The sequence below is a fragment of the Cotesia glomerata genome, linkage group LG2 (genome assembly GCF_020080835.1).
Source record: "Cotesia glomerata isolate CgM1 linkage group LG2, MPM_Cglom_v2.3, whole genome shotgun sequence".
Classification (NCBI taxonomy): Eukaryota; Metazoa; Arthropoda; class Insecta; order Hymenoptera; family Braconidae; genus Cotesia; species Cotesia glomerata.
This window is the reverse complement of record NC_058159.1, coordinates 26764449-26792164: the sequence shown is the minus strand read 5'-3', so window position 1 is coordinate 26792164 and position 27716 is coordinate 26764449. Positions and strand designations below refer to the sequence as shown.

The 27716-nt window shown below is 26.8% G+C and overlaps 2 protein-coding genes across 3 annotated transcripts; one reads left to right on the top strand and one right to left on the bottom strand.

The window, feature by feature from the left end:
* Positions 1 to 27: 27 nt before the first annotated feature.
* On the top strand, positions 28 to 15803 carry LOC123259815. 2 transcript variants are annotated; one of them, XM_044720533.1, is made up of 20 exons: positions 28 to 166; positions 306 to 535; positions 1951 to 2196; positions 2279 to 2437; positions 2516 to 2756; positions 2787 to 2836; positions 4419 to 5099; positions 6469 to 6686; positions 7031 to 7250; positions 7318 to 7519; positions 8172 to 8388; positions 8475 to 8632; positions 8696 to 8838; positions 8904 to 9037; positions 11052 to 11178; positions 12722 to 12904; positions 12992 to 13321; positions 13808 to 14063; positions 15119 to 15395; positions 15592 to 15803. In XM_044720533.1, exons 1-20 carry the CDS (start codon positions 157 to 159, stop codon positions 15761 to 15763), a joined length of 4254 nt encoding a protein of 1417 aa, XP_044576468.1. In that variant the 5' UTR covers positions 28 to 156; the 3' UTR covers positions 15764 to 15803. The 2 variants fall into 2 exon arrangements, with proteins under 2 accessions (XP_044576468.1, XP_044576467.1); XM_044720532.1 differs by having other exon boundaries at positions 2516 to 2836.
* Positions 15804 to 16509: 706 nt separating this feature from the next.
* On the bottom strand, positions 16510 to 22550 carry LOC123259817 (DNA-dependent metalloprotease dvc-1). Its single transcript, XM_044720537.1, has 5 exons — positions 21895 to 22550; positions 21475 to 21635; positions 21296 to 21404; positions 20845 to 20964; positions 16510 to 18260 (listed from the first exon to the last, which is right to left on the bottom strand). The coding sequence occupies exons 1-5, from the start codon at positions 21979 to 21981 to the stop codon at positions 16671 to 16673; spliced, it is 2067 nt and encodes a 688-aa protein (XP_044576472.1). The 5' UTR covers positions 21982 to 22550; the 3' UTR covers positions 16510 to 16670.
* Positions 22551 to 27716: the final 5166 nt, after the last annotated feature.

Below are 27716 nucleotides of genomic sequence, written 5' to 3'. Positions count from 1 at the left end.
TTTTAACTAACACCAATAAAAAGTTAAACTTGCTCGTAAGCTACTGCGATATGAGATGAGAGTATACACATCGAGCAGTACATAGCCAGTGTGCAGGTCATCTCTTGACTTTCATGAACTCAGTCGACACCAGTCTTGTGACGGACCCACACAATTATGTCCCCAGGTATTTATTTTTCTAAAAATTTCATACTCAGTATTTTAAAAAACTTAGTTACTCTCTTAAGTTATTTTTAAAATTAATAATTTGTCTTTATGATTGAATTTTTAACTGTAATTAATTATTTCTTCTTTTGTATTTTTAGATGTGATATGGAATAAATCTAAAATGTACCGGAAAATAATATTATTTATTATAATAATAACAATATCAGTCACATCCGGTGATAATATATTTAAAACCGGGAAGAAATACGAGTATTCATATTTTGCAGAGTCTAACTCTGGAGTATTATCACCCTCAAAAGCTTCATCGTCATGGGGTATGGAGGGTAAATTTACTGTTAAAACATCTAATAATATTGCGCAAATGCAGGTAATTAATTTTTCCAATTTAAAAATATTTTTTAAAATAAATTTTACTAGCAACCTTGCAGTCACTATGTGACTGCCGTGACTTGTGAATTATAAAAAAATAAAATTTTGCTTTATTAAATAATGACTTTTGTTAAATTGCACTGTACTTTCTTAAGTATTGACGTTTTTATAGATATAAGCTCATCCCGATGTTACACTCATCAAGAACTTTCATTTGAGTACCCACATGCATTTTGATATATTTTTCATAAATAGATATATATAATATATATAAATATATGAAAAATTGATGTGGGTTCTTAAATGAAAAGTCTCGATGAGTGTAATGTCGGGGTGAGCTTGTATCGTTAAAAATGTCAATAGTTCATAAGATATTTGTTAAAACGCCCCGTACTTTCTTAAATATTGATGTTTTTATAGATATAAGCTCATCCCGATGTTACACTCATCAAGAGCTTTCATTTGAGTACCCACATGTATTTTGATATATTTTTCATATATACATATATATAATATATATAAATATATGAAAAATTGATGTGGGTTCTTAAATGAAAAGTCTCGATGAGTGTAATGTCGGGGTGAGCTTGTATCGTTAAAAATGTCAATAGTTCATAAAATATTTGTTAAAACGCCCCGTACTTTCTTAAATATTGACGTTTTAATAGATATAAGCTCATCCCGATGTTACACTCATCAAGAGCTTTCATTTGAGTACCCACATGTATTTTGATATATTTTTCATATATACATATATATAATATATATAAATATATGAAAAATTGATGTGGGTACTCAAATGAAAGGTCTCGATGAGTGTAACATCGGAGTAAGCTTATATCTTTAAAAACATCAATAGTTCACAAGATACGTCATTTCTTAACTATGTTAAATTGCACTGTACTTTCTTAAAAATTGACATTTCTAAAGATATAAGCTCATCCGATGTTACACTCATCAAGAGCTTTCATTTAAGTACCCACATGCATTTTGATATATTTTTCATATATACATATATATAATATATGTATAAATATATGAAAAATTGATGTGGGTACTCAAATGAAAGGTCTCGATGAGTGTAACATCGGGATGAGCTTATATCTTTAAAAATGTCAATATTTCACAAGATAAGAGATCATTTCTTAATTATGTATCTAAAGATAGAGAACTTTCGAATGCAGCCTAAATAATTATAATCATAAATTGACTATCGACGAGAATGATATGAAATCTTGAAAAAGGACAAATTCTAATTAAGACCTTTGCAATGACACTAAATTTCACTAAAAAAACCGATTTTATCATATGACTATCCTGGACACAAAATTTTTCTTATTCTGTTAATAATATAGATTAAGAATAAATAGCGTAAAATTTTTTGTAAATTAATTAAAAATTTTATTTAAATAGTTGACTGATTTAAAAACTTTTATATGGAATGGTAAAAACGTCGAAGAGCCAAATCTTGTTGAGGTCAAAGATCAAGCTGCGGAACTTCTAAAGCCCTTCCAAATAATCTATTCCAATGGAACAGTTACTAATTTCAGTGTTGAAATCGATCCTACTTGGGCGATAAATATTCAACGGAGTATTGCTAGTATTTTTCAGTTTGATTTAAATATTTTACAAAAAGAAGTTGCCTTTCATTCACAAGAAGTAATATTTCTTCTTTTGCACATTATATATATTTTTTTTCATAAACTATCAATAACATTAAAATAAAAATTTTTTTTTCTAGGACTCACATTACGGAAAATGTAACATTGAAAATATCGTAACAATCGAATCAGACAATGAATTATGGGTAAGAAAATATTTTGACCCGCGTACTTGTTCTGGTCATCCTCATTGGACATGGACCAATGTACCACGAATGCGATGCCCAACTGGAGATGAAGTAAGGTTTATTTATACTTTATTAAATAACTGGTATAATATCTCATAATGAATTAGTCGCTAATAAAATTGCTTACAGAGTCCAATTATAAAATCAAGCGAACGATTATACAAAGTTAAATTAGACGGTAATAACACTGAAATAACATTCATAAATGCTACGGGTGGATTTTACGTTCAGCCATTTAAAAATATGTACGAGTCACAATTTTTATTTACAAGACAAATTTTTAAGCTGATTGACGTTACGGATTTCAATGGTGATTTATCAAACGATAAATTACGTCAAGTCAGTTTACTACATGAGCTTCCTGATAATGATTTTATTTATCACAGGAATAATAATAATAATTTATCACAGGAAAGATATACGCACGAAAAAGAACACATTTTTAAATCAGTAATTAATTTTATCATTTATTCTAACATTTCTTCATTGATGATTTCTTCATTAATTACGTAAAACTTATTCATTAAAAAATTAATAACAGAGTTTTATTTGCACGACTTTCGTCTTTTACAAAATTTTTACATAATTTACTTCTATCTATTAATTGTATATAATATTTTTTTTTTCATTTAATCTTTCTATCTTTCTTTTCTTTTATTATCTTGTTCACACGTCGTTGTCCTGATGGCTCTTCTGCACCAAACTCCGCAATCCTGTATTTTTCTTTAGGATCTCTTCAATGTTTCTGAAGATCGTGCATGTTCTCCCGCCTATTCTTCCCTTTAGTACTTCTATTAATCTTTTTTCTATATTTTTATTTTCTAATTCTTTCCATTCATTTAAAAAACCCTTTTCTTCTTCTCCTACTTTTTCATATATTTCTTTACATTTCATTATGTGCATCAGTGTTTCTTCTTCCCTTTCACATACTCAGCATATCCAATCGTTATATCCTTTTCCCTCTCTCCCTATGTTTCCACACCGTACTCTCGCCCAGATTTCGTTGTCTTCTCCTTTTATCTGATCTTTTTTCCAATAGTAATTTTCGTTGTGGTTTATTTTTATTTTCTTATATAATTTGCAATATCGCGACCCAAATGTCAAAAGGGCGTATTACAGCAGGCTAGATAGGGTTTTATGCCAAAAGGGCGTATAAAAATTTTTTTTTCGCCATTCAACTTAGAACTGCTCAAAATGTAGATTTGTCAAAAAAAATTTTTCAGTATACTAATGCCAAAATGGCATATCTCAAAACATACGTCCTTTTGACTTTAGAAAAAGTTTAGTCTTTAGAAAATTTTTTTAGAAAAAAAAAACTTTCAATTTCGCTCTGAAATATAAAATTTAACTCTAAAAAATAAATCCAGATCATTTAATATTGTTGAATTTCTCAAGAAGGTGTAGGAATTGCACCTTGATAAACTTTTTTCATATCCGCTGGTGTTTTTTTTTCTTTTTTAATTAAAATTATTAACAGAATTTGTATTAAAATTGTAATAATAACCTTTAAAAATACCTATTTGTAATTTAATAATCAATATATATTTTCAATTCTGCAGCAAAATTAGTAACATATAACTCACAATTCAAAGTAATCAGCAAAAAAAATTATGTGCCCTTTTGGCTTTAGGTCACTAAATTTTCAATGTCCTAAAGCTAAAAGGGCGTATAAGTTAAAACATACACTGTTTTAGCTTTGGAAATTTATTTTTTTATTTTTAGGCTTAGAAAGTGTTAATAAAGCGATTACTAAAAAAAAAAAAAAAAATTATACGCCCTTTTGGCACTGCAAAGCCAAAAAGGCATATAAATTAATATGTGCCCTTTCGGCATTTGGGTCGCGATATGTTGACTTCTCTATAGCCTCGTCTTCTTTTTTTGCTTTTTCTTTCATCCGCATTATCCCTTCATCGAGTTATCTTTCTATTTCTTCTATTGCTTGCTCTTTATATAACATCCTGACTACTTCCTCACAGTCCATTTTTACTAGCATTTTTTTAACTTAATTTATTAAATAACTATTTCTTCACAGATTTCTGTCCTACTAGATCGATTGAGCCAACGACTAGAAAACCCAGGACTAGACACTGAGATAAATAATTTGCACAATACAACAATATCTCTTCTGCTTTACTATCTCAGTAAATTTGACCGCGTCGATTTACAAACAGCTTACAAGAACATTTCCGGTACAAGTTACAAAGAAGAAACAATTAGAAATATGTTTCTTGAACTAGTACCGCAAATAGGTACCAAAGACTCCGCATTGTTTGTAATGGACTTAATTCAGCAGAAAAAAGTATCTGACATTACAGCAATGCAATTGTTGACGCAATTGCCGTTTCATATTCGCAAGCCAGACGTTGAGTTTTTAGACAAAATGAAGACGCTAATTGATTTGCCGGAAAAATTGTCTGCGGAAGTACGCAATACGGGCATTCTCACATTTGGAACGCTCATTTATAAGACATGCTTGGTTCATTGTCCTGATGAAGTACTGGATGACTATGTAAGGCTTTACATGGACAAGTTTACGGAAAGTGATAGTTATAATAGGAAGATGATATGGCTAGAAGGACTGGCTAATATACAGCTGGGCAAAGTTGTTGAATTTTTGGAACCAATTGCCATTGGGAACAATGAAGAGTCACGACATTTACGCGTGCTTGCTGCTTGGGCGTCATTACCTACTGCTCGTGATAGACCAGATATTGTAAGATAGATTAATGATTACAATTAGCTGTTGGATACACTGAAAGAAAAAATTTATTTTGAAAATAAAATAAGCAATTAATTTTAAAAAATTTCATTTCTTAGCTGAAAAAATCAAAATATTTCTCACAAAAACTTTCTTGTTGAAAAAAAGTTTTATAGATTTGGGAAAAAATAATTTTTAATTAAAATTTACAAATTTTCTATCTAAAATTATTTTTTATCAAATCAAAAAAAATTTTTTTCAAAGTTACTGTGAGAAAAACTTTTATTTCTTCAGCTAAGTAATAAAATTGTTTAAAATTTTAAATAAATAAATTTATTTTGAAAATAAAATAAGCAATTAATTTTTTTTTAATTTTAAAGAATTTCATTTTTTAGCTGAAGAAATCAAAATATTTCTCACAAAAACTTTCTTGTTGAAAAAAAGTTTTATAGATTTGGAAAAAATAATTTTTAATTAAAATTTACAAATTTTCTATCTAACATTGTTTTTTATCAAATCAAAAAAAATTTTTTTCAAAGTTACTATGAGAAAAACTTTTATTTCTTCAGCTAAGTAATAAAATTATTTAAAATTTTAAATAAATAAATTTATTTTGAAAATAAAATAAGCAATTAATTTTTTTTTAATTTTAAAGAATTTCATTTTTTAGCTGAAGAAATCAAAATATTTCTCACAAAAACTTTCTTGTTGAAAAAGTTTTATAGATTTGGAAAAATAATTTTTAATTAAAATTTACAAATTTTCTATCTAACATTGTTTTTATCAAATCAAAAAAAATTTTTTTCAAAGTTACTATGAGAAAAACTTTTATTTCTTCAGCTAAGTAATAAAATTATTTAAAATTTTAAATAAATAAATTTATTTTGAAAATAAAATAAGCAATTAACTTTTTTTTAATTTTAAAGAATTTCATTTTTCAGCTGAAGAAATCAAAATATTTCTCACAAAAACTTTCTTGTTGAAAAAAAGTTTTATAGATTTGAGAAAAAAACAATTTTTAATGAAAATTTACAAGTTCTGATTTATGTTATCATCCATAATTTTAAATATAATAGTAAAATTATCAGGAACTTGGACAAGAAAAAATCTAGCACTGAGTATTTTTTCTTGTCCAAGTTCCTGATAATTTTACTATTCAAATTTACAAATTTTCTATCTAAAATTATTTTTTATCAAACCAAAAAAACTTTTTTTCAAAGTTACTGTGAGAAAAATTTTTATTTCTTTAGCTAAGAAATAAAATTGTTTAAAATTTTAAATAAATTAATTTATTGTCACAACAATGTCCATTATTTTCAAAATAAATTTTTTATCTCAGTGTAATTGATTGTTAATTATTTATAATTGCTGGATTTTATTTTAGATTTATCGAGCTTACTGGCCAATACTTGCTAATCGCACAGAATACTTGGAAATGCGTATAGCTGCGTTGCAATTATTAATTGAGTCAAACCCAACATCTAATCGCATCATTTCGCTTTATTGGTACATGCAAGGAGAGTCTGATTTGCATTTAGTTAATTATTTTTACACGACATTAAAATCTATGGAGAGAACTAATTTTCCTTGTTACAAACACATGTAATTTTATTTTACTTTTTTTTTTAATTATTTGATATTACCTTGAGAGAAAAAATTAAAAAAAAAAAATTAGTAATGTGATAAAAAATTGATTTGTTGAAAATTTTTTTCAGAGTAATTTTCTTGTTAAAAAAAAAGTTTTCTAGATTTGGGGAAAAATAATTTTGGATGAAAATTTACAAATTTTCTATCTAAATTTTTTTTTTTCAAATAAAAACTTTTTTTTAATAAGAAAATTACTGTGAAAAAAAATTTTTATTTCTTCAGCCGATTATTTTCAAAAAAAATTTTTTTTCTCAGGGTAGTTAGAAAATTTTACTCACAAATCGATTTATTATTTACAGTGGATCTGTAGCGACACAATTCTCACGTATCCTTAAAAAACCTGAAAGCGACGAGCATATTATTACTGGAAACTACATATTTGATTATCAAGATATGAATCGTAACTTTGGTGCAATGGTACAAAATATTATTATAGCGAGTCCATTGTCTAATATACCAGAGATTGCTTACATTACATTAAACAGTCACGGAAGCGGTACACACTTCAATCAAATTTCTGTAAGAGTACTTTTATAATTAAATTAAAGTTAATTTGAATAATTATTTAAAAAAATTTAATTTTTAGATAGAAATAAAAGCTACTGGATTAACTCATTCATTATCGCACTACTTGGAAAGTTTTGTTCGAATAAAAGACATTTTGAAAGAGTTTAAATTAGATGATAGATCTTTCGATTCTCCTCATATTGAAATAATAGCACGCGTTCAACAAAAAGCTGTTTTTTGTCTGCATTTTAATAAAACAAATATTGACAGCGCGCTAGCATGTGAGTTATCACTTTTAAATTAATTTTATTTAAAAGAAGAAATAAAAATTAAATGAGCCGACATTTGAAAATTTTTATTGAAAAATTTTTTTTTTAATTTCACGTAGAAAATTTTTAAAATTATTCGTACAATTTTTTATAAATATTTTTTTAGTTTTAATTTAATTAATAAAAAAAATCAAAAATTATTAATCATCGGCTAATTATAATACTAAAGTTAGCCGACGTTTTTAATTTTTTTATTTTTTTTTCAATAATTAAATTAGAACAAAAAAATATTTTTAAAAAATTGCACTTACAGTTTTTCAAGTTTTTTACAAATGAAATTTTTTTTTTATTTTTTTGTAATAATTTTTTCATTAAAAAAAAAAAATTCTAAAAATTTTATGATACTAAAGTTAGCCGACGTTTTTAATTTTTTTATTTTTTTTTTAATAATTAAATTAGAACAAAAAAATATTTTTTAAAAATTGCACTTACAGTTTTTCAAGTTTTTAACAAATGACAATTTTTTTTTCTTTTTTTTTCTAGTCATTTTTTCAATAAAAAAATTTTTTTCAATTTTTAAATGTCGACTAACTTAATTTTCATCGGCTAATTTTAGTATTATGAAGAAATTATTTATATTTGATTTATCGATGCATTTATTTAGATTTAAGATCATTACCAGAAAATACTTATCAAATTTATCAAAATATGGAGTTTCATATAAACCAGCAGCGAATTAATATACCATTAACAATGGAATCAATTCAAGTGACTGATTTAGGAACAAATGTAAGACTTGCTGCTACAGCTAATTCATTATTTTCAATGAGAGGAAACTTTACTTATTTATTCAACGGGCGTAACAATCACGTTATTTTACGGTAAGATAATTCGTTTATTTTTATTTATTCGATTCTTAAAAATGATAATAATGGTCTAATGACGCATTGTTATTATTTTGTTGCAGCACAGTTATTCACGGTACTGAAGTAGTTGAAACTTACAACCCATTGATTGATGTTTGGCATTCTGCTGAACGTTCTCAATCAATCCACGGATATCTTCCTACTAATGTTACTGTAGGGATTAAAGAAAAATTATTTTTATCTTACAATACACCTACTGGTACGTCGATTACTCCTTAACAATTAAAATCAGCCGATTAATTTTATAATTTTAAATTTGCAGAGTATTTACAAACCGGCTTGACTGCACATGCTCGAACAATCACTACTGTTAGAGGCATTAAAGCTGCACAGAAATTGAAAGCTATTTGTCAGCATTGCCCAAGTTTGTATACAGTAAAAAAATATCCGCATGAAGATTTACAGGTACTTTTATTTTAAAAAATAAAAGTTTTATAATTACAAATTTAATGGAAGATTTATTTTTTTAGAATGCAGTTGTTCTTAATTCAGTTTTGTCGGAACTTGGGGGGCAATTACAAGTAAAAGTATTTGATTGTGATCGGGAAATTGCACAAGATGAATTATTTAATGATATCTGGTCGTCACATAGGAGTAATTATCAGTATGTAGAAATTTTATTTTATATTTTTTCTGATTGTCGTTTTATTTTAATTGTTAACTAATTTCTTCTGACTCAGTTTTGAGATAATTAAAAATGATACTGAAATAAACAATCATATAATAATTCTTGAAATTTTTATAACTAATTAATTATTATAAAAAAAAATATTATTTTTTAATTTTCACTTATATTTTTTTTTTAATTCTACACGTGGAATTTTTCGCTCAATTTTCTTCCGTACAGTAAGAAAAAAAATTTCTTTTAAAAAAACAAGCAATTCTGTAGTAAGAAATTAATTTTTTGAAAATTTTAAACATTTTTATTTCTCAGCTGAAGAAATAGAAAACTTTTTTGTTGAAAAAAATTTTTATTGATTTTGAAAAAAAATATTTTGAATAAAAATTCGCGAAGTGTCTATCTAAAATTGTTTTTTCCCAAATTTAACAATTTTTTTTTAAATAAAAAAGTTGCTGTGTAAAAAATTTTTATTTCTTCAGCTAAGAAATAAAAATGTTTAAAATTTTATTTTTGATAATTAATTTCTTATTAAAATATTTATAATTTTTTTTCAATAGAAATCTATATCATTAAGAGAATAAGTAAAATTTTGTGTCCAGGATAATCATATGATAAAATTGGTTTTTTTAATTAAATTTAGTGTTATTACAAAGGCCTTGATTTGAATTTGTGCCTTTTCAAGGTTTCATATCACTCTCACCGATAGTCAATTTACTATGATAAGTATTTAAGTTGCATTCAAGAATGCTTTATCTCTAGATACATAATTAAGAAATTACCTTGTATCTTGTGAAATATTGACATTATTAAAGATATAAGCTCATTCCGATGTTACGCTCGTCAAGACATTTCATTTGAGCACCCACATCAATTTTTCGCATATTTATATATATTATATATATGTATATATAAAAAGTATATCAAAATGCATGTGGGTACTCAAATGAAAGCTCTTGATGAGTGTAACATCAGAATGAGCTTATGTCTTTAAAAATGTCAATAGTTAAAAAAGTACAGTGCAATTTAACATAATTAAGAAATTACCTAGAATCTTGTAAACTATTGACATATTTAAAGATATAAGCTCATCCTGATGTTACACCCATCGAGACCTTTCATTTGAGTACCCACATCAATTTTTCATATATTTATATATGTTATATATATGTATATATAAAAAGTATATCAAAATGCATGTGGGTACTCAAATGAAAGCTCTTGATGAGTGTAACATCAGAATGAGCTTATGTCTTTAAAAATGTCAATAGTTAAAAAAGTACAGTGCAATTTAACATAATTAAGAAATTACCTAGAATCTTGTAAACTATTGACATTTTTAAAAATATAAGCTCATCCTGATATTACACCCATCGAGACCTTTCATTTGAGTACCCACATCAATTTTTCATATATTTATATATGTTATATATATGTATATATGAAAAATATGTCAAAATGCATGTGGGTATTCAAATGAAAGCTCTTGATGAGTTTAACATCGGAATGAGCTTATATCTTTAAAAATGTCAATAGTTAAAAAATTACAGTGCAATTTAACATAATTAAGAAACGACCTTGTATCTTGAGAACTATTGACATTTTTATAGATATAAGCTCATCTCGACATTTCACTCATCGAGACCTTTCATTTGAGTACCCACATCAATTTTTCATATATATATATGTATATATGAAAAATATGTCAAAATGCATGTGGGTACTCAAATGAAAGCTCTGATGAGTGTAACATCGGAATGAGCTTATATCTTTAAAAACGTCAATATTTAAGAAAGTACAGTGCAATTTAACAAAAGTCATTATCTAATAAAGCAAAATTTTATTTATTTATAGTTCACAAGTCACGGCAGTCACATAATGACTGCAAGGTTGCTAGTTTTTTTGAATTGTTGTAAAAATTAAAAAAATTGTTAGATGTCTGTTAAATTTAAATTATTTATGTCACATTAAAAATACTCAATAAATTATTTTATTTCAGATCTTGGTCAGGAGCTAAATTATTACTTCTAGGGATTCATTTTCTGGATTACTTCAGTTACGTACCACCCAGAGGAAGTTGCGGTGTAGCGCTTTATATCGAGCCATCAAATATTCAACCCTCAGAGGTATTTTTATCACCTATTAATAATTTTAAGAGAGAAGAAATAATAAAATAAAAAAAATGTGTGTGTGCGTGCAAGTCACACACGTTAGAAGTGAAACTTTCTAAAAGTCCCTGATTAAATATACCCATTGAAAAGTATTGAAAAAATAAATAGTCCCTTCATGTAAACTGTATATTTAAAATACATAAAAAAAGAATGAGGATTATTGAAAACAATTCAAATCTCATCATTTTCAATACTTTTCAATTAATATTTTCAATTAAGGGTAGGCTACGAGAGATTGAGATAGATATAGAGTGTCAGAAGTATTAGGATAAATGTAAGGTTTATTATTTTTCACCGAGCCTAAAAATTATTTAATATTTTAATGGGCTTGTTCAAGTTTACTAAGTTATTCGCTGGACTGATCTTAGATTAGTATAACTTGCATTGTTTCTTTTATAGATGTTCTTTAGAGAGAATGTAGTCACTTTTGTTTTTGGTACATGATCTGCTAAGATCTCTCAAGAGCTTATTAGTAAACTTGAACGATCCCAATGTGAACAATTATATTACATATATTGCATTAATTAAGTCTCTATATTTTCACATTGAACAAATTTTGGGCCATAACTAAGTGAAAAATTAAAACCTTTTAATTTTTTTTTATTCTGCTTATTTTTACGGCGCATTTAAGATAAAAATGTGAAAGAAAAAAAAAATGATTTCGATAGCTTTTTTGCCTTCGAAAAAAAAAATTTTGGCTTTCATTTTTTTGGATACCATTTCTATTTGATCTTTTTTTGATGTTTTAGATATGTTTTTTTTTTTTTAAATATAAAAAAATGAACAAAGGTAAAAGCCCCAATAGATGATCATGTACCAGTATATGATCACTCCATGTATTTGTACACCTATATTTGTGAATATAGATATACAAATACATGAAGTGATCATATACTGGTACGTGATTATCTATTGGGGCTTTTACCTAATTTGAAAAAAAAATTGTTCAATTTGATAAAAAAAAAAAAATTAACATGGCTTAGCTTGGGTTGATCCCACTTGTAAATAATAACCATCTTTGGAAAACAGCGTCAATTACTGTTTTTGATCTGGTAGTTTTTGGCATAATTGTAAAATTAAGAAAATTAAAATATTCACACAAATAAAAATGCATAAACAATCAACACGCTTGCTTTTTATTAAAGCTTACTCATACGAAGGCGCAAACACATGTATTAAACACATACTAACATAACACGTAGAACGCTCGGACCTGGAGCAAGATATAGATATAGATATACTGACTATCCCACTACACAGGAGCATACATATTATATGGACAATGTTTAGTAGACGATAGTGGGGGTGCTACGAAGAGTCGCACAAAGAGGAGACCGAGAACGTCTAATGTGTTCTATCTCATTCTCTCGCCCGCTGAACCCTATACATTAATGTATTTGTGTCTCTATGGACTTATTTTTTCGTTTCATCAAGTTTGAAATCACAAAGATTCTAAAGAAGTTTCACTTCAATAAAAATTAAAAATAAAATTATACAGGTAAAATTTGAATTTGCCAAAAGTGGCAAGAATTACGTGCTCTCTTTAACGCGAAGCGAGTTAGGAAGTCTAAAAGTATTGCAACAATGGAATTTTGCGGCTCTTTATGAGTCCAAGACCTGGGTCTCCGATTCCCTGAAGATAAAAGCTAGTAGAACTGAGCCTGGAGAAAAAGTTATGAAGGTGAAGCAATTTAGCAAATAATACTATCACTTATTTAATAACATAATATTTAATAATTAAATTAATAAATGTATTATAAAATTTTAGGTTTGTGTAGAGATAGAACGAATCATGCCATGGACCTGGGATTATTTCAGTCTAAAGCCCAGTGATCAAGCTTCAATAAACTTAAATATAATATGGGGACTTTCTGAAAGTGCTAAAGGCAAATGTTCCGGTTCATCACTATTCTTAAATATGGTCGGAGAAGTTAGTAAAGAACAAATTGAAGAAAGTAAAAAAGATAAGTGGCCTTACAATCAGTGTCGTAGACAATCAAGTGGTAAATCTGTTGTACCTTACACTGAAGCTTGTTATCAAGCTTCTAGAGAATTATCAACGCTAAGAAAATACCAAGTTTTTGTTAAATCTGAAAATGTAAGTCATTATTTTTATAATTAATTAATTAATTACATTACATTAAAGCTAACTTTAGCAGTCACTTGAAAATTTTTTAATTTTATTTAACGAAAAAATTTATTTTAAAAAAAATTGCATTTTTAATTTATTAAAATTTCTACATATCAGTTTTTATTTTCTAATTTTTTCATGATAATTAAGTTAACCGAGATCTAACAAATTTGTAGAATTTTTTTTTATTAAAAAATGATTATAAAAATATAAAAAAAAAATTTCATTTGTAAAAAACTTGAAAAACTGTAAGTGCAATTTTTAGAAAATATTTTTTTGTTTTAATTTAATTATTAAAAAAAATTAAAAACGTCGGCTAACTTTAGTATTATAATTTTTTTTTGCCATAGTTTATTTGTTAAAAAAATTCTTAAAATTATCAAATATCTGCTAACTTAATTTTCATAATTAATTAAGTCAACGCTTAATATATATTTTTTATTGTCTCATCAGTTACCAGAGAAGATAGAGACTTTAATTTGGAGATTAAGAGCTCTGTATGACTTTATTGGCGGCAACAGCAGCTATTTAGTGAATTCAGAGCAATTTGTTGTTGGTGCAACGTTCCCCAAAGACAGCACAAGAGCTGAAATGCGTGTCAATCGCAGCAAGCTGCCGATTAAATACGATCTTGATATAGTTGATATGCTTTTGACGCGCACTAGATTACATAGATACATTGACAATGCTTTTCTTCGAGCGTTTTTCAGTGAATATTTTTTTTTAATTTATTGTTGAGTACCTGATTAAGAATACTGATTGAAAAGAATTGAGAAGTAAAATTTAATTTCCGCGAAGAACTTTTTAAAATTGGAATTTTGAGTTCCGCTTTTAACAGAAACTGTTTTTGGGCATTTCCTGATATATTTTAAGGTGAGACGATTTATTTAATTTTCATAGAATTTTTAATAAGAGCTTTGTTTGGGAATTTCCGCTGAAATTTCCGCATTTGGCCGGAAGTGCCCAAACAAAGTTCCTGTTAAAAATTCTATGAAAATCAAATAAATCGTCTCACCCAAAAATATCTCAGGAAATCCCCAAACACAGCTTCTGTTAAAAGCGGAACTTAAAATTCCAATTTTAAAAGGTTCTTCACGGAAATTGAATTTTGGCACATCCTCATATAGATGGTAATCGGAAAAAATAGACCCGGAAAAAATTTTTAAGTTATGAAAAATTCATATTATTTCATTAAAATTATTATAAAATAAAAATTGTAATATCCACCTCCACAATTCGGCTGCCCAATTTTAAAACACAGTAACTGCAAAATTTTTATACCTAATTTTTTTTAAAATTGCGGCATTTTTATAACTTTTAGACCTTAATTTCAAGTATTTTTTCTTAAAAATATTTATATTTAAGTATTTTCTATTCATAAATCAAATTTTTTATCAATTTGGCGCGCAAACTTTTTTTTAATAAAAGAAATTTCAAAAAATCTTAAAATTGTCAGTTACTGTGTTTTGAAATTGGGCAGCCGAATTGTCCTGAAAAACAAGCACCCCCAGAATGATCGCTCCATTCTTTGTTACAAAAAAAAAAAAAAGTATTATTATTATTTTATAATAATTTTAATGAAATAATATGAATTTTTCATAACTTTAAAATTTTTTCCGGGATTCAATATAAATATACAAACAAAAGAATTGAAATTATTGAAAAGAATTCGAATTTCATCATTTTTAATTTTGTTCAATCAATATTTTTAAACAGGGGTGGTTAATGAAATTTTTTTACCGAATAATTTTTTTTTTGCTACAGGTTTTTGTGTTATAACGCCTGATATGATTCAATCAGCTCACAATGTAACGCGTAGAGTGGAAAAAGGCCGTGAATTTTTAGTACTCGGCCAATGTTACGATGAAAATCCAGGGTTCGCTTTGACAGCAATCAGCTCAAATGAAGGAGTTACTTTAAATATTAATGATGATAGTAATAATATTAAAATAACACCAAAAAATGGTGGGACAGTTTATAATTTTACAGATCAATTACCATTGACTAAAGACTTTGAATGGAATTTTGTTAATGATAAAAGGTATTTATATAAAATTCAGTACAAAAATATTTTATTAACAAATATCAGACTTCTTACAATTGAAAAATTTAAGCTTATAATTCATTTTAAACTTAATACTTTGCAACTTAATACTATTCAATTAATATAACATCGAATTTGTACTTCTGTAATAATTAAATCTTACGACATTTAATATTGTGAAAATTTTTTACAGATTTAGGCTTGACAAAAATTCAGTCCACGTTCTTTTGAGTAATAACATTCCATTTATTCATTTCACAAAAGATCAAATATTGATATTTTTCCCAAATTACATTCAAGAATTCACCTGTGGAGTTTGTACTGCAAGAAGATTTGACGATTTGGACTTGTATGAAAAAATTTAATTTTTTTAAAATAGATATAAATAAAAATATATTTATTAAATATAGCAATAAGATTATTATCAATATTATTAATTAAACAAAAAAGTAATGGTAGATCTTGTAATACTTGAATTTGTTACAATAAAAATTAAGAAGACTAATACAAAGAACATATAAATATTTTATCAGACTTTAAGATATTGCGTTTCAGATGTCATAAGGGCGTATACCGCTAAAAGGTCCCGGTGAAAAGCCATAAGGGCGTATAAATTTTTTCCGGGAATCGACGTAGTTTTGTCCGAAATGCTGAAAAAAAATTTTATACGCCCTTATGGCACCCGGGAACCATAAAGGCGTATAATAAAAATTCTATTATTTTTTCTAAGTCCAAAAAAAATTTGTAGTTTAAAGAAAAATTTTTTTTTTGCATTTCTGCACATTTCATACAAAAATACGTTGATTCCCGAAAAAAAAATTTTTTTGGACACCGACGTATTTTTGTATGAAACGTGCAGGAATGCAAAAAAAAAAATTTTTTCAAACTACTCGGAAAGAACAAGATGACACTGGATATCATCCCAGATTATACTCAGTGATATCTGTGGTAAAAAAAAATTTCAGATAGTAGCTACAAAAAAATCCAGATTATACTGAGTGATATCTGGATTATACTCATTATAATCTGGATTATACTCATTGTAATCTGGATTATACTAGCTACTATCTGAATTTTTTTTTCACTCAGTATAATCTAGGATGATACCCAGTGTAATCTTGTTCTTTCCGTGTGCAAACTTTCTTTGACTTAGAAAAAAAAAACAGAATTTTTATTATCCTTATGGTTCCCGGGTGCCATAAGGATGTAAAATTTTTATACGCCCTTTATGGCATCTGTAACGCGATATAATTATGTTTATAAAAAAAATAACTATTTTTTACGAGCAACACACCAGTCAACATGTTCAGCCATATCTTTACCAATAATCATCAGATTACAAATAGGACAAGAATATCTGTGCTCCATATTGGGTGGATCATCATCAGTAAAATTACTACCGTTGGTATTAAGTGTCATGTCACCGAAAGTTGACGACGTACAGATTTCCAAGTGCTCATTCAATGGAATATCATTGCTAATTCTCGAATTACACACCAAGCATTCATAAGTACTTCTATCTTTCTTAGATTTGCTGCATCCTGGTCGAGGATCAACATCATCGACCACAACAACAGTACCAAGATCTCTTTCCATTTTTTCCCGATGTTTCTTCAAGCACTTTTCAATGTGATCGTTGTATTCTCTGACTCTAACTCTGCTCCCACATGTAATGCACTCCTCAGTGCCAGTCACTGGCCTTATAGGCGATAAAGTTAAATCTGTGACATCACCAGCATCATGAGTGAGATTGATAACGGAGTCATGAGACGCTAGGTCACCGACTTCGTTTAAGCAAATATCCAAATGATCATTCATTCTATCGCTGGTAAAACGTCTATTACACTTTGGGCAATTGATACGTTTATCCTCAGATGAATCTCTTGGTCTTGAAGTATCACCAGTCTGCGATCTTTTTGGCCGAGAATTATCGTCTAACACATCTAAATTCAAGCAATCGTTTACATGAATATCAATCAAGGACGCTGAAAATTTTTGCTGACAAAATGGACACTCGTGAGTTGATTCTTCTGTAATCTTTGGGCGCTTTTGCGCCGGTTCTTCCGAATTTGTATCGTTGGAAATTAAGCAAGAGTCGATATGTTGGTTTATATTCTCATCGATAATTATTTTGTTGCAAATAGGACACTCGGGTGCATTATTGCCAGTTTCATTTTGTTGGTTTTGCTTTGGAGGAGTTTTAGGTTTTATTTCTTCAGAATTTTTTGTCGGTTGAGGTGACATGAAGCGAGTTAATAAAATACTTTTACCAGTGTTACTTCCTCCCAAAACACCAGACGAATTAATTCGATTTCTTGAAGGTTTTGGTGCGACAGGAGGCGATAAAGTCGAGCTTGAAGATCCGGGGCCTCCAGTTCCGAAACCAAAAACATTATTCGTTGATGTTCCGAGTTTTTTAATACCTTCTGTGTTTAAGCTTCCTGATCCAACTTTACTGACTGTTACAGTTTTGCTACCTAGAGATCTAGTATTTCCAGAAATAGTTTTAATTCCTCCTGACTTATTCTTTGGTGAATCATTTGAAAATGATGAAGTTGAACTTGAACTTGTTTTGGTAGATTGAACAAAATTATCTAAAGTATTTTGTTTCGGAAGCGGTTTGGAGATCTCACTAGATCTTTTACCTTTAGTAGGCGGTTTGTTTTCGGGCTCTTTGATTTTTATATACTTGCCACCGCAATTCTGTTGATGATTTTGCCACCAGAAGTCTGAAGGTCCAGGAGCGCGATTCATTGCACGACGAACTATTCCGAAGTAAGGAGGACGTTTTTGACACGGACCGTCACATTTCCACCAATGCTGTTGGTATAAACGCACCTCGTCATGAAAGTCGTGATAAATCTATTATTTACAAATATTCAAGTTATCAATTACTACATTTAATTACAATCTCATTAATATAAGGGGCTACATAGGTTTCACGGTTTCAAAAATCGATTTTTATTGTCTTATTAAATTTTACATCTCTAGAATATTGTCCTAAAAATTCAAATCGATTCGAATAATAGTTTTAGAGGTACAGTTTTAAAAAGTTGCGCGCTCAAGGCGCTGTTGTATTGTCACTCAAAACTTTAAACGCATTTTTCTTAAAACTTTGTTTTCAAAGACGGTACTCAAGATTTTTTGAGAACTACTCAACCGATCTTGATGAAATTTTAGACAGGTCTTCGAGATATAATTTACAAGGTCTTGAACGAAGGATTTGTTTTTTTTTTTTCAATTACAGCTATTTAAAAAAAAAATGCCGCGAAATTTTAGCCAAATTTTTAATTTTTATGTAAAAAAAAAAGTCTACTTAGCCTAGTCTACTTTATGGATCAACTTACTTGCTAAAATTACCTTCTCTTGTTTTTGCTACTAAGGAATCTACCTAAAACAGCTAATTATTCATACATATAGATTGAATGATCTCTAATATTACTTTGTTTATCTACATAAACTTATTCTTGCAGAAATTTGTTGATTATCAAGCCACAAACAGAAAAATATTCTAAATCTTAATATATATATTTCTTCTGTGCGTGTGTTTGTCACTGAACTCCTCCTAAACGGCCGGACGGATTTTAATGAAATTTTTTATGTGTCTTCCAGAATGGTTTAGATTCACAATTCAGTTCACGGGAAAATGTTTATTTAATAGATTTTTTATTTATGAATTGTCGTTGACCTTGAGTACCCACGTGCACTTTTCATATATTTCATTAATATCATTTATATATAAGATAAATAAAAAAATTTATGTGGGTACTCAAATAAAAGGTCTTGATAAGTATAAAATCAGAATAGACTTATATTTACGAAAATGTTAATAATTAACGAATGATTATTGTATTTTGTTAACTAATGATGTTTTTAACGATATAAACTCATTCCGATGTTACACTCATCAAGAGCTTTCATTTGAGTACCCACATGCATTTTGATATATTTTTCATATATACATATATGTAATATATATAAATATATGAAAAATTGATGTGGGTATTCAAATGACAGGTCTCGATGAGTGTAACATCGGGATGAGCTTATATCTTTAAAAATATCAATAGTTCACGAGATACAAGGTCATTTCTTAATTATGTTAAATTGTACTGTACTTTCTTAACTATTGACATTTTTAAAGATATAAGCTCATCCCGATGTTATATTCATCAAGAGCTTTCATTTGAGTATCCACATGCATTTTTGATATATTTTTCATATATACATATATATAATATATATATATATATATATAAATATATAAAATATATGAAAAATTGATGAAGGTACTCAAATGAAAGGTCTCGATGAGTGTTATGTCGAGATGAGCTTATATCTTTAAAAATATCATTAGTTGACAAGATACAATGTCATTTCTTAATTATATTGAAGTTTTTAAAGATATAAGCTCATCCTAATGTTACACTCATCGAGATCTTTCATTTGAGTACCTACATAACATTTTTTTTATATTTTATATATATGGTATTTGTGAAATATATAAATATATAAAATATATGAAAAATTGATGTGGGTACTCAAATGAAAGGTCTCGATGAGTGTTATGTCGAGATGAGCTTATATCTTTAAAAATATTATTAGTTGACAAAATACAATATTATTTCTTAATTATTGACGTTTTTAAAGATATAAGCTCATACCGATGTTACATTCATCGAGACATTTCATTTGAGTACCCACATCCATTTTTCATATATTTTATAAATATCATATATATAAGATATATAAAAAAATTCATGTGGGTACTCAAATGAAAGGTCTCGATGAGTATAAAATCAGAATGGGCTTATATTAACGAAAATGTTAATTATTAAGGATTAACCATTGCATTTTGTTAACTAATGTTGTTTTTAACTATATAAGCTCATTCCCAAAATTTCTAAATTTAAGACGTGTGTACAGGACAACGTCTGTCGGGTCCGCTAGTGAAATTGTAAAATAATCTAAATTCATTTTTTACTCAATTACGTGTACTTTAAAACAACTAAATTGTATACTTTGCTATTTGGCCATTGGCATTAAACTATAAATAAATAAATAAAATAAAAACCTCTGCCAAAAATCCAATTTTCTTTTTTTTTTTTTTTTTCTTCGTTCAAGACCTAGTTTGAAGTCTTAACTAAAGCAGATATTTTTTTTTTTTTTTTCATTTCAAATAATCCTGCTAGGAGTTCTGCTGGTCACGCGGACGCATCTTTTTTCCGAGAGCTCGCTGGAAATTACGTCACATTAGCAGAGTTTTTAGCCTTTTTTATTTTAATTTCAGTAATCCCTTATTAAACATGTATCTTTAAGACAGTAAAAAGTCTGAATAAAATAATTCATTTTTTCTATTAAAAAAAAAAATTGTTGAAAATAGGCCATTTTTTCCCGGAGGAAACCCATGTAACCCCTTAATTTAATTTATAGAAATAAAAATTACTGTGATCTTAGTTCCAGCTTCACGGTTTATTCTCTCCATATGTTTACAAAATTCAGGACCATGACCATCTCTGTCACGATTATTATTTGTGATAAATAAAAAACCATGAATCATTTCGTGCTGTTGAATAAATAAAATAATTAACATTTTTGGAATTAATGACACTGAAATTAGCAAACACTTGACAATTTTTTGATTTTTTTTTTTTGAAAAATAAACGAGGTCCAGAAAATTATTTTTTAAAAATTGCATTTATAATTTTTTAGAGCTTCTAATTATAGAATTTTTTAAAATAAGTTTTCTTTACTTTAATTTATTTATTAATTAAATTAATTTATTTATCAAAAAAATTCTAAAAATTATCAGATGTTTCTCAATTTTAGTATCATTTAAAATGAATTTGTGAGTAAAAAAAAAAGTAATAAATTAAATAAAAATAAAAATAAAATACCAGCAAAGTTTCCACTAAATCCTTTCTAGGTCTTAGCTTAAGCAATGGCAAACTGAGAGAGATAACACACTCACGATTACGTGGATGAAACGAACATGTGCCAGCACATCTATAAAAAATTTTTATTAATAACTTTAAGAACCGAAGTATTTTTTTTCCAAGTAAATGATAAAACTTACGTTGTCATTCGATTACTCCATCGCACCTGAACAGCATCCAACTTATTCCAGAAAAATTTTTCATTAAATTGAATAAACATCGTATAAACATTAGGAGTAGGATCTATTATTTCCAATGTTTCATCAATTAAAGTTCTTGGTTTGTACTCTAATTCATTCAACTGAAATTAAAAATTTTTAGTTGCGTATAATCAATTTTAGTATAGAAAAAAAAATAACACTGAAGTTGACAGACATTAGAAATTTTTTTAGAATTTTATAACAATTAAATTGTTATGAAAAAAATTTAATAAAAAAATTGCACGTGTAAAAATTAAAGAAAATTTTTAGAAGCATTTTTAGGATTGTAATTAATTTGTTATGAGAATTTTAAAAATTGACAGCTAACTTCAGTTTCATCATAAAAAAAAATATAGTTACATGATCAGGAAAAACAGCATTTTCTGTTATGCCATGGAGGTGCTGATTATTTATTGCATCCAAATCTCGTAAATATCTATCCGTCATTTTTATTAATTTTAAGTACTATAATTATTAAATTTTGTGATGATTAGTTTAGAAACTATTAAAAAAACTGATAAAAAATCTTCGACAAAATTTCCATGAATATGAAACTTGATATGAATCTATTAACGATGACTGAACCTATTAATCCAGTTGTTAAGACTATGAACAAATAAAAGATATCTGGACGAATAATTATATATTATTAACACAATTACTGGATTAATAGTCACACTGTTTATTTTATTTTTATTTTTATTTTATTATTATCAAATATTAAATTTAAACACACACTAGTCTGCTAGTTGCTCTAAACGCTATTGCTTACTAACAAGTTGTTATTATAACATCTACAGTGTGTCGACTACTTTTGGCGATTTGGAAATTTGGAGTTTTTTTATTTAGCCGCTTTTATATAGACTAACCCCAAGAATTAATGGTCGTTTAAGGAAGTACGAGCGCTAGGCGGGGTGGGGATAGGTATCCACTCTAGCGCGGTAAGGGGAAAGCAGTAACCATATGATTTTTCTCAATATATAGATATACATTTAACATTGGCTAATGGCGGGATTTATTTTTCTTTTAATTAATACACTTTAATTAGTCGGGCAAGTGTTAATTTTTTTGAATTAAATTTATCACTAATATATTTACTTTCATCCATAAGTTTTTTAAAAATATTCACCGACAGTTTTACGAGAAAAATACAGAAATGTATCAATGTTTGGAGGTTACCCCATAAGACCAATGTTAAATTGCTCAACTTTAAAGTTAATTATTTATTTAAATAATCGGGCAATCTCCTTCAAATTTTCAGAATTTGTTAAGACATATTTAAACTTCATATTAAAAAAAAATCAAGCCTTTTATCAAAAGTTGTCTTGGTGCTCGTACTTCCTTAAAATATATATAAATATAATAAATATTTCTCACTCTAGGTGGCGGCTGTTGTAATGAATTGAATAGGTGAATGAAAAATATAAATTTTTTGTCATATATGTAAGGTAAAAGACCCAGTTATTGACACTGGCCTAGTTGTTCGACACTTGTAATTTTATTCTAATTAAAAAAATAAAATGTTCTTAAAAAATGAAAATTAAGTTAGCCGACATTTAAAAATTTTTAGAATTTTTTTTTATTGAAAAAATTATTACGAAAAAATAAAAAAAAATTTTTCACTTGTGAAAAACTTAAATAACTGTAAGTGCAATTTTTTAAAAATATTTTTTTATTTTAATTTAATTATTAAAAAAAAAAATCAAAAAATTAAAAACGTCGGCTAACTTTAGTATTATTCTCAAAAAAACAATTATCTTAAAATATTATATTTATTAATATTTCTTAGAGTTGGTTTTTTTTTTTTTTTTTTAATTAAAATAGAATTGCAAGTGTCAATGACTAGGCCAGTGTCAATAACTGGGTCTTTTACCTTATATGACTTTTAATTTGAATTGCCCACATGAATTTTTTATATATTTTATATATTTCACAAATACTATATATGTAAATCATATATGTTTCATTATTACAAAGTATCAAATAATAATATATAGTATTTAATCTGTATGACATTAAATTTAATTGTCACAATTTTTTAAATTTTCTTCAATAAACAATTTATGGCAAAAAAAATTATTAAAGAAATGGGCTTGTAGAAATTTTAACAAATTAAAAGTGCAATTTTTTAAAAATAATTTTTTAGAACAAATTTTTTTTGTTAACGCAAATTAAAAAATTGTCAAGTGACAGGACTTTAAAAATATTTAATATTTCACCACTCATTATTGTAATAAAAAATATTTTTATTACATTACTTACAAAATAATTTAAAAATTGTTTTTTATTTTTTAATAATTTACTTAATTTACATTGGCTAATAAAAGTTAAGAGGTATTTAATAGAATTTTTTATAATACTAAAGTTAGTCGACGTTTTTAATTTTTTGATTTTTTTTCAATAATTAAATTAAAACAAAAAAATATTTTCTAAAAATTGCACTTACAGTTTTTTAATTTTTTTAAAAATGATTTTTTTTTTAATTTTTTTGTAATAATTTTTTCAATAAAAAAAATTATAAAAATTTTTAGATGTCGGCTAACTTAATTTTCATGAAATTTTTAAACAAGTAAATTATGGTTAAAAAAAACGACATTTTTTTTCATACTAAATTTTTTTAATTTACTAAATTTTACTATTTTATTGTGATCAAAGATAATAAAATTTTCTAGTAAATTTAATATTGAAGATAATTAAGAATCTACTGGAGTGGGTTGTTATGTGTAGAAGAATATCTGAAATAAATAAAAAATCTTAATATTGGTTTGTATAATCAATTATTTAATTATAATAAAATAATACCTCTGGATCCATATTGTAATAGCATATTGCGCATTCATATGCCAGCCGACAAGGTTCAGTAGATGTCACTGAAGAATAACAAAAAAATAATAGTTTAAAAAAACTAAAAACATGCTTTTTATAGAAAACCAAACTAAAAAATATAAAATAAATTTAAATTAAGAATAGTGTTAAAAATTTCAATAAATATAAATTAATAATAGTGTAAATAAAAAAAATGTATTTTATTTTAAAAAAAGCGTGAGGTGCATGGTGTCAATAGTTATAAATATTTTATTGACAGATATGAGTAGAGTGATTATGATTTTGTTGATATTTTAAAAAGCACCCACGCTTTTTAAAATAAAATACATTTTTTTTATTTACACTATTATTAATTTATATTTATTGAAATTTTTAACACTATTCTTAATTTAAATTTATTTTCTATTTTTTAGTTTGGTTTTCTATAAAAAGCGTGTTTTTAGTTTTTTTTAAACTATTATTTATTTTTTACTTTTTAGTTTGGTTTATTTATAAAAGCGTGATTTTTTAGTTTTTTTAAACTATTATTTGTTGATTATCAAAAATATTCAGGCGCGCAAATTACCCACGGAGAGTTACATACTGACATACTGACATACTGACATACAAGTGAAGCTAATAAAAAATAATTATTTATAAATATTATAAATACGGGGAATCAGAGTTCGATTTCGGAGAGCGAGCCTGAGAAACGGCTACCAGAACCAAGGAAGGCCGCAGGCGCGCAGATTACCCACGGAGAGTTACTGACAAACTGACATACAAACTGACATACAAGTGAAGCTAATATAAAGCGTGTAAAAAATATAACAAACGTAACAGATAATACAATTTAATTATAAAACTAAAGATTATAAGTATGTTTACTTTTTTCTTCGCAAGCTTGAAAAACTCTCATCATTCTTTCTACATCTGATGGTTCTTCAACTTTATCAAGTTGTTGTTTAGTAGTAACTAAATCGATTTTGTCATTTGCATCTATCTGAAAAAAAAAATAAAACCATATTATTATATAATTACGCATTTAAAAATAGTATCAAATTATTTACAAAAAATTAGTTTAATAATCATGTCATCGAAATGAACACGGTCAATTTTTTGGCTTTCTATGAAAAGTAAATTATTATGAAAAAATTTAAATAAAAAAATCCACGTCTAAAGATTTAAAAAAATTATATTTTTAAAACAATTTTTTTTTTCATAAGGTAAAAGACCCAGTTATCGACACTGGCCTAGTTATTGACACTTACAATTTTATTTTAATTAAAAAAATTAAATGTTCTCAAAAAACCGATTATCTTAAAATTTATAATTAAAAAATTATATTTATTAATTTATTAAAGTCGATTTGTTTTATTTAATTTAAAATAAAATTGCAAGTGTCAATAACTAGTTCAGTGTCAATAACTGGATCTTTTACCTTATTTATTTATTTATTTATTTATTTCTTTACATAAAGACCCAACAGTAGTAACCAATAACAGGGTCACTAGAGAATAACAACGTTCTTTTATAAGATTATATTACATATTAAAGAAAAGGTATAAAAAATAATGTTTTAATGCACTTGCATTTTGAAAAAATGAAAAGAAAAAAAATGAAAAATTTGTGTTTTTTAAACATCTGTTAAAATTTGAAAACTTAGCCAAAAGAATTTAAATTGGTAATGATACGTTATTTAGTCGAATAATACAATTTAATGTCAAAAATCTCTAGGAAAAAATATTTGAATTAAACCAAGTTTCATTTAAAACACAAACGTTACACTCAACAGACATTTATTACAAAATATTGTTCCAAGTTTTGACTTAAGGCCACGATCGTTCTAATAATAGAATGAGAAGTGTTTAAGGAAGTACTGTGCAAAATCACTTTTCTTACAATATTCTTCAATTTTTGAATACGCGTACCCTTAAGTCTCCTCTATACGAATAAATTTTTTTTAATAGTCCTTGCAGTGGTAATTTTCGAAATATTAGCAATTAAAAATCGTACATTTAACATGTATTCCCTATCCTGACCGTAGTTAGAGTGAACATTTTATTGAATAACAACCATACTTTTCTTAGGATTTTTTTGAAAAACTGAGAATATTTAATTGAAGTTATAAAAAGTATTTTTTATCAAAAATAACACAAACGAGCAGTATTCATTTTTTTATAAGAAATGTTTGAAGTTAGTGACTTTCGATATTTTACGTTTTGCCTATTCCTCGTCACTATCCGCAGGTTTATGTACTTATTTACTTTTTAAATTGTTATTTTGTATCATTTGCCATTCGGCCATTGTCTTGGCATTTAAATTGAATAAATAAATAAAATAGATTTAAATCACCCATGAACTTTAATTTTTAATTATATTATATATATAATATTATAAAAAATACTCACAATTTTACCCGTTTTCATGTAGCACAGAAGATAACACATCAATGGTTCTTTTTCTGGGAATTCCCTTTTTTATGAGCTTCTAATAATTCTATAAGTTATTTTATGTAATATATATTCAATAAAAAATTTTATAAATATATAAAAAATGAAATGAAACAAACTTCACTGATTCCTACTTTATTAGCACAAGTTTTACCCCATGATTTAGTTATTGATTTCATTTGATCAATCGATAATTTCTGAATCATTTAAATTGATAATAAATTTTATGTAATCAATTATTATTATTGCATATGAGATATAAAATATATCGCGTTCCAGATGCCATAAGGGCGTATACCGGCAAAAGGTCCCGGTGAAAAGCCATAAAGGCGTATAAAAAATTTTTTTTCGGGAATCAACGTAGTTTCGTCTGAAATGTGCAGAAATGCAAGAAAAAAATTTTATACGCCCTTATGGCTCCTAGGACCCATCTCGGATGCCATAAGGGCGTATAAAAAAAACTTTTTTTCGGGAATCAACGCATTTTAGTATGAAACGTGCAGAAATGCAAAAAAAAAATTTTGTCCTAACTAAAAATTTTGTTTGGACTTAGAAAAAATAATAGAATTTTTATTATACGCCCTTATGGCATCCGAGGTAGGTTCCGGGAGCCATAAGGGCGTATAAAAAATGTTTTTTTTCGGGAATCGATGTATTTTCGTCTGAAATGTGCAGAAATGCAAACAAAAAATTTTATACGCCCTTATGGTTCCCGGGTGCCATAAAGGCGTATAATTTTTATACGTCCTTATGGCATCTGTAACGCGATATGTTACTCACAGGTTCTACATTTGATAATTCAAAAAATATAAAAGCTACCGCAAGTGAACAAAAATAAACTTTACTCATTTTTTCTACAAAAAAAAAAAAAAAATTAATCATTCCGAAGAGTAAATTTTAAACTTTTTTCGAATTGATTCAAAA

Bases quoted from the DNA above. Each gene is read 5' to 3' on its own strand.
- LOC123259815 (XM_044720532.1), top strand. The intron at 6,687-7,030 runs GTAATTTTATTT...TATTATTTACAG, and splicing joins TTTCCTTGTTACAAACACAT to TGGATCTGTAGCGACACAAT. The intron at 8,389-8,474 runs GTAAGATAATTC...ATTTTGTTGCAG, and splicing joins AACAATCACGTTATTTTACG to CACAGTTATTCACGGTACTG.
- LOC123259817 (XM_044720537.1), bottom strand. From the start codon at position 21,981: ATGACGGATAGATATTTACGAGATTTGGATGCAATAAATAATCAGCAC. The intron at 21,405-21,474 runs GTAAGTTTTATC...AATTTTTTATAG, and splicing joins TGGAGTAATCGAATGACAAC to ATGTGCTGGCACATGTTCGT. The intron at 20,965-21,295 runs GTATTTTATTTT...TTTATTCAACAG, and splicing joins ATTTAGTGGAAACTTTGCTG to CACGAAATGATTCATGGTTT.